The 10,656-nt window shown below is 35.6% G+C and overlaps 2 protein-coding genes across 2 annotated transcripts in view; one reads left to right on the top strand and one right to left on the bottom strand.

Moving 5' to 3' along the window:
• Positions 1 to 10,656, bottom strand: part of LOC134838851 (uncharacterized) — a 224,900-nt gene that overhangs the window by 140,204 nt on the left and 74,040 nt on the right. The window lies entirely within an intron of this gene.
• LOC134839831 (glutamate receptor ionotropic, NMDA 1-like) overlaps positions 1 to 10,656 on the top strand; it is a 61,262-nt gene that overhangs the window by 21,630 nt on the left and 28,976 nt on the right. The window contains exon 4 of the mRNA XM_063855454.1: positions 10,262 to 10,474. Coding sequence (XP_063711524.1) covers positions 10,262 to 10,474 — 213 coding nt within the window. The remainder of the gene's footprint in view (positions 1 to 10,261; positions 10,475 to 10,656) is intronic.

Raw genomic sequence — 10,656 nt, 5'->3', positions numbered from 1 at the left:
TATGATAATTTTTTTAGTATCGATGTGTATATTTAACCAAGTGGTTAAAATTTCAAGTTTGTGAAAATTGGAAATGAGAAAATCGTGATCCAGTTGCCTTCCGTATGCTTTAAATAAAAAGGCAATTTTAAAAAACTCCAATTCTAAAATGGATTTCAACGGCCTGCAGAGGAGAAAAACGGCAACCTTCAATCCTGCCTGCAAAATTTTTGCAAAAGGTTCCACTTCAGTAATAATTTAACACTGGGCGACTAACTCTTAAAATTTTCTAAAGCGCCTTGTGTCTTAACAGATATTGATGCCAATTAGTTTTAAAACAAACAATGGGATGGCTGAACTAAAATTGTCTGGTTGATAATTTCCGTTTTGATAATTTTTTTTGGGGATCTGACTACTAATTTTTTAAATAGGTTTATAGTCAAAAAATTAATCAAAATCAAAACCCTCATGTTATTTTTGGATAGCTTTTGATAGACGAAAAAAAAACAATAGGAGCTTCTAACAATCAAGCACTGAAAAGTACTAGGCAAATGAAATGCAGCCAAAAAAAGTGGCTTATTGTTGGGAATTTTTTTGAAATTTCAATTTGAATTCAATATAATCAATGATTTGAGTTTTTCTTCTACTTTTGTGTGGTTTTTATGTTTAATCGAAGCATGTTTATCTCGTTGCAGTTGAGAAGTGAATTTACTTCTGGTTGTTCTTTCCAGATATAGTATAATTCTAATGTTAGATGAGAATGCATTATTTTCTGTACAGAAAATACACAACATTAGGTTAGATTATCTATATAACGTTTCTATCTAGATTAGAAGCTTTTGTTGGGTACGGGTAGGCAAAAATATAAGTGTATGTATTAGACAAAAATCTTGATCATAAATATTGTATATTTTGTCAAAAACCGTTTTTCATTAATACTGTCATTACAAAATATACAATTACATGGATCAACCGTACAATCTCTCTCTTAAATGATATACCGTAAAATGTTTTCCCTAAGCATGAATTAATTTGGAAAATTCATTCCCAATAAAACAAGACTGCTTGTATCAAGGCGAAGCCCTGAATGTTCCGACTGCCTTTTAAGGCTTATGGAGCAGTAATAACATTATAAAATTAAATGTAAAAAAAAACAAATGAAAACTTTTTTTCTTCAAAAATTAGAAATTTTTGATGAAGCTCATCCCCCACACGCCATATAAAGTACAAAAGGATAGATTTCGCTACTTGTAACAAATCAATTATGGCAAATAAGCTTCGTTAAACCAATTTGGAACGATTTCTAAGACGGATTAACTCTCCGCTTACGCGTTAATAGCGCGAAATATATCGCACGTTAATTGTCCTAAATTGGCCAAAATGGCAATCTTTAAACCCCCATAACTTCACGAAAAATGATCACAGGTGAAATATCTTTTCAAATTTAAGCTCAGGACAACAATACTTTTCGAATGATTTAAAAAAATTCCGTCAAAAATGGCTAGTTAAAAAGTCGAAATTTGTCTGAAGAAAAAAAAACCCACCCCGAGCACAAATATTCCGTTACTTTCGTATCGAAAGTCGGAACAATAACCATTTGAAACAAGCGTGCTGAATATACTGTTGGAAAAATTTTTATTACCGAAAATCTATTTTATTCTGTTAATAATTTAAAATATTAATCATAATTTAGTATCGAATGATTTTTTTTGACCAATTACAAGAATTTTTTGCCCCCGAATTCAATTTCTGAAAAACTTGTATTTTATGCCCTCTAAATCGAGGGGGAAATTTTATATACTATTGAGAAATCGAGGGGGGAATTTTATGGACTATTTTTTGTTGAATAGATAGCACCGTCAATAGGGTTCAGCGTTTAACCGAACCGACTGATTAATAACCGAACCGAACCAAAACAAAACGAGCCGAAACCAAATGCAACAACTGCTGTCATTGTTCAATTTTTTTCGTGTGATAATCGCTGATTTCTGGCTGGCTAATATTGAGAGTATTGCCACAACATATCACAACAAGACTGCTCGTATCAGGGCGAAGCCCTGAATGTTCCGACTGACTTTTGAGGTTTATGGAGCAGTAATAACATCAAAAACTTGAATGTAAAAAAAATGAAAATTTTTTTTCTTCTGAAATTTGAAGTTTTTTTATGAAAATCATCCCCCCACACGCCATATAAAGGACAAAAGGATAGATTTCGTTCCTTGTAACAAATCAATTATGGCAAATAAGCTTCTTTCAACCAATTTGGAACAATTTTTAAGACGGATTAAATCTCCTCTTACGCGTTAATAGCGCGAAATATATCGCGCGTCAATTGTCCCAAATTGGCTAAAATGTCAATCTTTAAGCCCCCATAGTTTTACGAAAAATGATCACAGGTGAAATATCTTTTCAAATTTGAGCTCAGGACAACAATACCTTTCGAATGATATTAAAAAAAAACGTCAAAAATGGCTAGTTAAAAAGTCGAAATTTGTCTGAAGAAAAAAAAAACCCACTCCGAGCACAAATATTCCGTTACTTTCGTATCGAAAGTCGGAACATTAAATTCTACAGCCGTTATACAAAAGGAGAAAATACAACTTTTTGAGGACCCCTGAATACCGTATGTTTCTGGAAAATACGCTTTTATCTAAGATATAGCCAACAACTCTGTGAGAAAACAAATAAATGAACTTCACTCTGAGTAGGGGAGTTTAAGAAAACTTTTCCAGAAGCGGTTGTACTTGCAGAAATGGGATCAGCAGAAAGCGAGCAAACCTTCTGGAAAGCCATACCGAAAAACTCGTTAAAAAGGGAACTTATCTTTTTCTTTGCTTCAATTGAAATTTATTTTTTGATTTTTTTGAGTAACCGAACCAAACCGAAAAGGTTATAACCGAACCGAGCTCAACCTCATGTAATGAAGGAAAAAAACAGTCCAATACAAAACAGTCCGGTTTGAAATCGCTGGTGGGCGCTCTGCACGCGCGTCGACGCTTTGCGGCGATAACTGGCTCTAACTTTCGTATTAATTCCTACCCTCTGTTGGCAAGCTTGCAGCACGTTGGCGCGACTGCGGCGGTCACTATTTTGTGTTTTATGTTAGTTGAACAAAGACAATTCTCGGCCTACTGGTTTGTTAAAACAATGATTACTTGGGACTGTTTTTCGGGCTGTTTTGTATCGGACTGTTTTTTCATTCATTTTCATATTTTTCCGGACTGTTTTGTATTGGACTGTTTTGTATGGGACTGTTTGGTTCAGACACGGAACCGTCATTCAAAATTTCCTAGCCACCAAGATCTATGATCGACTTTTAGTTGAGGTCGACAGTTTCCATCTCAAACGGTTGTGCTTGCAATTTTAGGCCGACTTTTAAATGAGCCAGAACCGGCAAAAGTATAGAATGTTTGGTAATTATTTAATTTTATTTCAATCAAGCTGCAGAGTTTTACCTAGACAGGAAGAAAAAACACAAAAAAACTCCAGGAAAAAATGACCACCTTCTCATTTGCTCAAAATTTAGCCATGTTTGAAAGAGGCCAAAAAATAAAGTGATCGCATTTGTATCAACCAAATCAAACAGCGCAATCAAGTGTTACATTGTCTTTAACTGCATTTATATATTGAATATTACAAAATCTCAAAATTAAGACTCAAGCTCTTTACCGAATATTATTTGAAACAGTATGGAAAGTGAAACCGTTAAGCAGAAAAAGAGCTAAATTAGGAGTTCTAATTTTATTGCAAAATTTTGGTGCTCACGAGTTTTTCAAAACTTTGTCGACTGTTTTCCCAAAGTCCCGGTTTTCAGAAGTCCCCGAAAATATTTATTTAGCCTCCTTCAGTCAAAAAAGTTTGACACTCCAGTCAAATGTTATGCAATGGTGCCCAAAATACGCTCGATCTTCAAACTTGGTGCACTGTTGCGCACGAGGCAGGGAAGCTCGTAAGATTGCTGGTATGAAATTTGCACATGCGCTACTTGAGCTAGATGCGCAGGTGAGCTCTTGCAGTTGCAAAAATACCAGAGCTCAGTTAAGCTGAAGGGTTAACCTTCGGGTTATACCTCAGCCTACGTAGTTTGAAAAGATATATATTTTTTTGGTTTTGTGCCATTTTACCCCACCTGACATGCAAAGCAATTTTAATAAATTGATCTTACGAAGTTGTAAATGGTGGTTGAAGTTGTTTGCAATGGGATATGTAACTCAAGACAAAACTTTGAAAAAACTCAATGAGGGGGAGCTAAAAGAGTCCTTTTTTGGCGTCGAAAAAATCTATGATGGGGAGCTAAAAGAGTCTTTTTCGGCGTCAAAATTTTTTTTTAGAAAATTTCCAGGGCTGGCAGACCAATGGCAATGGTTCTCTTTACATAGTATCAAAGGGAGAGCCCTTTGAGAACTGAGAGGATCAAATCCTTGAGGTGGGCACCGACATAGCTTCTTCTCATTGAGTGCGTCAACCTAAGCCGAAGCATCCATGTCTTTCAGATATTAAAGAAAAAAAACTCCTTCTGAAAGTGCTACTAGGTAAAAGGTCAAGCCATAGCCATACCCAAACAAAAACTCCACCGACCAACGAGCAAAAGTAATCAGTTACTTCCATCAGAAGTGTTCCATGTTTCCGTCTATTATAATGATGATTGAAACAAACAAAAATACCTGGTTGAAGGGGCAGATCTAGGATTTTCTCGAGGGAGCAGTTTTTCAAAAAAACTTGCAATTTGTCGACATTTTTTTAGGTAGGTCGATCTTATTGATTTTCTGAGCTCTTCCAAATCACTATAGAGACCCTATTTTGACAAAATTTTCTGCGAAGGCGACTCTAGAAAAATTTAATCGGTCACCCTTTGGGTCGGCTGGGGGTCGAACCCCCGATGAAGGAGCGTCCGCCTCCTCCCCTAAATCAGCCCCTGGTTGGCTGCAGTGCAAAGAAAACTCTGACCTCAAAAAAAACATATATTTTTTTCCAAGGTATAATGTATTGTTCGTTCGTCTATGAGCCGAAAAAAAAAATATTTGATAGTAAGAGTTGATACGTAATTGAGAACAGTTACTATTAAAAATTTATTCAGAAAAACAAAATAAGTTTTTTTTTCTTTTCAAGAAGGCGCTAAAAGAAGCTTCAATATTCTCATTACTGATGCAAAAGTAAAGTTTTAAGTCTTACTTGCGTATTTAAGACTGTTCGCTTGCCTTTTTTTCTCCAAAGTAGACAGCAAACAAAAAAACTGTATTTCTCTTAACTGTTGAAAATTTTTTTGACAATTTTTTAATAGGGTTCAAATTACGACTGAGAGAAAGAGAGAGAGAGAGAGAGAGAGAGAGAGAGAGAGAAAATACGCTTCATTGTTGCATCAACTTTTGCAGTTACAAAACTGATTGTAGATGGAACAAGTGTACATTATTATTAAATACATGAACAGAAAAAGTTTCATCAGTCACTGAATACATAAGATTAAATAAGACGCTCCCTAAGAAGTAAGGGGGAAGTTGGGTGTTGGTAGAGTCTGCCCTTTGTATGTATTAGAACTCAGCTCTAGTATGCGGTTTTTAATTGATTTGTTTGATAGCGTACAGATTTTTTTCATGGAGATGATTTTTTGAATTACCAAGTTAAAAATTTTGATTGATGTAAATAGGAATGACCTGCGAAAGAATTAGGTTTTGCACAAACGTGGCAGGAAAGTTGAGCCGATGGAATGATTAAAGCGGAATTTAGAATTCGGAAACTGCAGGAAAATAAATGCTCTAATTCTGTTTTGGCCTAATTTATGAAGATATTGTGTCGATCTGTATTTGATTATATCTCTAGCAGTGGGAATTTTCTGTTTTTTTTCCTTACATATGTGACAAAATCTCTTATGTTTATGTTAATGACAACTCGCATACCCCATTTTTTTTGCTTTTCCAGCTTGTCTAGATTTTCTTCAGTACAACCATTCAAAAGCATGCAATGATACTGTCAATGGCTTAATGAAAGGGTAATGAGTAAAAGGATTCTGCTTCGTAGGGGAATTTCATCTCTAATGCATTTGATTGTTTGGATTACAGTACCATCTTCTGTAAGACTTAGTTATTTTTTAAAATTAAAACATGGAACTATCTTAACACCGAGAAACTTGACGGACTTGACTTGGTAATTTCGTACTTGCAGCTTGCAGTTTTCTATGAGTTTCTTTTGTGATGGAGCAGAGAAAATGATGAACTGAGTTTTGATTACAATTATCTTTGATTGGTTTAAATTAAAACATGAGAGTAATCTGTTGAAACACGATTCAATGATTTATGTTGCGGATATCGGATTTGAATGGAAACTTAGCAGTGTTGTATCATTGGCATACTGTACAAGAGTACATGACTTGTCTAAAACTTCTGGCTTATCATTAACTTATTAGTTAAACAGCAGAGGTCCTAGTTCAGCACCCTGGGGTACATCTTGCTCCAACTTGAGCTTATCTGAATAAGCACTATTCACAATTGTTTACTGCTGTGTGTTTTCTAGAAAAGAATTTACTAGATCAGTGGCTGATGATTCAAAACCAAGATTCCTCAATTTTTGTTCAAGGACGGGATGTGCAAGGGAACCAAACGCTTTCGAGAGATCTAAAATATCCGCTGCTGCTGCATTATGTTTATCCAGATGGAATCTGATTTTTTCTATTGTGTATAGAAGAGCATCATTAGTCGAATAACCGTGCCTAAAACAAATTGTTTGCGGTTTAGAATGTTATTAACAAACAAAATTTGATTTATTTGAGCTGGAAAAAAAGTTAGAGACAACTGGTGTTATGAAAATTGGCCGGTAGTTGATCGGATTGACTGTATCTCCTTTTTTGAATACGGGAATAACATGTGCTTTTTCCAAGCTTGTGGACATTCAGTTTTCGAGATACATTGGTAAATAATCTTTGTTAAAATAGATTTGATTGTTTGCACACTGTCTTTCAGGGCCCAAACAGTTTTTCTACTGGGTCCTAAAAGCTTATCGATTGGAAGCAAAAAAATTGCTTCAAACTTTTCTTTGCCAGTGACATATCTGAATTAAAATTTTTTGGTATCAGTTCTCAGAGCGGTAGGTTTGGTGGACATTGCAATATTTATAGACGCCTAAAATTGAAAAATTGTAACTAAGCAAGTCAATTTTCTTTTAAATATCATTGATTAAATTACTCAATGAAATCCGCAATCATTCTATCTGGATAGTTTGCTTCAATGTTTTTTTTTATGGAGTTGATGAACTTCCATTGCTTTTTGGGACTGTCAAGATTCTGAAATAGAGCTTACATCTCATTCTTGTATATAAAGATGGTTGCTGAGTAAATTTCTTGCGCGTTTATAGGTTTGATAATCTAAAGCAGTTTGTGAAGACTGAATATTTCTTAGTGCCATTTCTTTTTTCAATCTAAACGGTTCGTCTATTGTGTTCATAACTTTTTTAAGATAATTGAAGTGGTGGTTTATTACTGACAAATTTCTTTTCAATTGGTGCATGAATATACAAAACTTCTGCGAATATTTGTTCGAAATTAAGTAAAATATTTGAAACTGTTTGTTCTTGGTAGATAAAAAAACAATGGGTTTTTGTTCACAGTCTCACAAAATCAATTTTCATTGCTTTTTATTGTTGAACATCAAAGTTCGAAGTGGGCTATTTTTCCTTGTCTGTATTAAAGGATGCTTCAGCAACAAAAGTTTCCTTACAAAAAGATTTGGTTGTGATAATATAATCCAAGAGAGATCTGTTATGTGCCGAGTTAAATGTTGGCATGTTTTATTTGCTAAGGACAAGTTATATGGTTTAAACAAATCGTTGACAATTTTGGTGTTGCTTTGTTCAGGTAATTGATGTTGAGATCTCCAAGAATAGTTAAATTTCTGGTTTCCGAAGCTACATAATCAGTACCTTCCAATGTGTCTTCAATTAATAATTGTTCAAACTGCTTGTGTTGATTGTAAGCAAAAGATATTACCTGCCTTTTTGATTTTTGATTTGATTGGACTAAATTCTACCCAGATGCCTTCGAAGTGGACGGGACGTTCGAAATTTATGTCTTCCCGGATTTTAGGGTTGAACTTTGTTGGTATAAGAAGAAGTATACCCCTCCTGAGTTTTGACCAGAGCGTGGTTTATTTCGGTCACATCGTTTATGGGTTGACATACAGAAGGAGTAGGTGAGATGATTGCATGTTTCATCCAGCCAAATTTCAATGAGACCAATTTTAGTGTTTGAGTCAATAATTTCTGAAAGGAAACGTATTTCAGCGTATTTGTTTTTTTAGGCTTCTGTAATTTAGGGAGTTAGAAACTTGATGTACTCAAGGTGTTGTTTCGCAATGCTTTTGAGGTTCTCATGAGGCATGACTGGGCGGGTTTACTTCGATGTCATCTGAAAAAAGAGATAAAAAACTGCACTATAGGTGCAAGCTGTGTACCCACCTTTGAATTTAGATATCGATTTAGTAGGCACCATATTTGCGCAGTTCACTGAAACACTGTGACATAATTCGAGGCGATAAGATCGATATCGGTACCACCTTTTCCATTATGGCATTCTTCAGAGTCTTTACCGATCTAAGCAAATGTACTTCATCATAGAAAAGTGATTCATATTTGTCAATCTGAACAATTTTTTCGTAAACTAAAACAACGTGGTATTTCTTTTTCTGAAATTTGTTTTCAATAAGGTGGTTGAACTCGGTTTTTTTGTCACTTGTTGAATGAGGTCCTGATTTAACATGAGGAACTTGACAAATTTTAATAGTTCCAGGCCTGCACTTGTGCTCTATTACAATGATGGACGCACAAAAATCTTCAAACAATTCGTCGCCTCATTCGCGGAGATCACTCGTCAACGAGTTAGTGCCATCCTGGAAAGTGATTGATTTGAGCTCTACTTCAATGTACTTTCTGATTACTGAGAGTTTTTCTTGCAGAAAGACCCCGGTAAGAATGAATTGTCACGTCGTTGGGTAGCTCCTTTGTTGTGACGAAGTCAGCTAAAGAAAACTTGAACCTGTAATCAAGTTTTGTGTATCGATCGGAATAGTTTTAGCTACAAAATCAATAGGAGCTCGGACTCCTTTTGAGTTAGGACTACCGTTCGGATCAGATTTATTTGGTGGCGTCGTTAGGATATTTACAAGATTGTATATCTGAAGATAATACTTATCTTTTTGCTCTCAGGCTAGTTTTGAGAAGAAATCGGGCATCAAGAGAAGCATTGGTGTCTAAATCATGCACCGTCCAGAAGGAGCCAGAAATGGGACAGGAAAAATGCAGAGATGCCAAGAATAGTGCAATGATGATCCAATAGTCAGTGCCCAGTGAATTCAATTTGTGTTTAATTTCACTCCTGAAACTATTTATTAAGTTTATCACAACAATCAGGCTAAACATGTGGCCAAAAATGTGGTGCCTGATTATGCGTGGAAACCCATAATCCCGCCATAAAAACACACCCGAAAAAATGCCTCCCCACTTTCAGTGAACGGAACAACAAGGGCTTTAATATGATATATCGATCGACCCAGTTCGACTATTTGTTTGTGGTACTTGATTTTGAGTGAAAAGCAAAAAGAAGACAAATCAAGGATATCCTGTTGCTGTGCAGGTAGCTCAGAATGTTCCGACCATATTCAAAAAAAATTTTCATCTCTTTTTTTCAAATTTGTTTGTTCATCTCTTGTTTGCAAATTTTCATCTCTTTTTTTCAAAAGCAGTTGTTTGTTGTCATTGGAATGAGAAAACCATACTAAAGTGTAGAAAGTTTTTGAATAAGGCATAATCAACAGCATTCGTCCAAAAAAAATGAAATACAAATGAAAAAAGAAAAACGATGTTCGACTTACTTTTTCACAAATTTTTTTTTTGGAAAACTGTTATGCACGGGTAGCGCAATATTTAGTTGAATGTTTGTCTGGGAAGTGCATAATTATGCGTGGAAAGCGAAAAAAAAGAAAAACTCTAAAACACACCCGAAAAAAAAGCCTCCACACGTTCAGTGATTGGAACAACAATCCATAAATCCGCCATGAAAACACACCCGAAAAAAGTGCCTCCACACGTTCAGTGTCGGAACAACAATCCATAAGCCCGCCATAAAACACATCCGAATACAAAGTTTCTCCCCACTTTCAATGGTCGGAATAGCAATCCATAAATCCGCAATATGTTTTGCGCAGTTTCATTTGTTTTCAAATAACTGGCGGCAAATTAAACTGCTATCAGCATGAACACCAGATATTTGAGTGCTTTATATCCTGCTTCCAATCTTTAGACAGTTCTTCGCCAAGTCACGAGAGTATTACTACAACGGGGTGTTTGACAAAGACATGACAGTGCACAATGTGACGTGGCACGGAAACGACCAGGACGGGGCCACGTGCAAGGAGATGGAGATGAGCAAATTGACCGTGTTCATCCTGCACGGCAGCAAAGCCGACGCCTCGCTCCTGTTCAAAAAGTGCGACTACCTCTTCCGAAGAATAAGGTAGCACAGACAACATCAGTAATAAGGCAGCTTCTCCACAACAGTACCTAACTATTATTGAAAACCTTGGTTCTCATTTTTTTAAAACTAATGATCCAACCTATCAGTCGGTATTCACTTCAAATTATATAGTATATCAATGTAAACAATAATAACCGGTTTCTGTTTAAAAACAATGTTGT

Source organism: Symsagittifera roscoffensis, chromosome 2, assembly GCF_963678635.1.
Source record: "Symsagittifera roscoffensis chromosome 2, txSymRosc1.1, whole genome shotgun sequence".
Lineage (NCBI taxonomy): Eukaryota > Metazoa > Xenacoelomorpha > Acoela > Convolutidae > Symsagittifera > Symsagittifera roscoffensis.
This window is presented reverse-complemented; position numbering and strand designations above follow the sequence as displayed.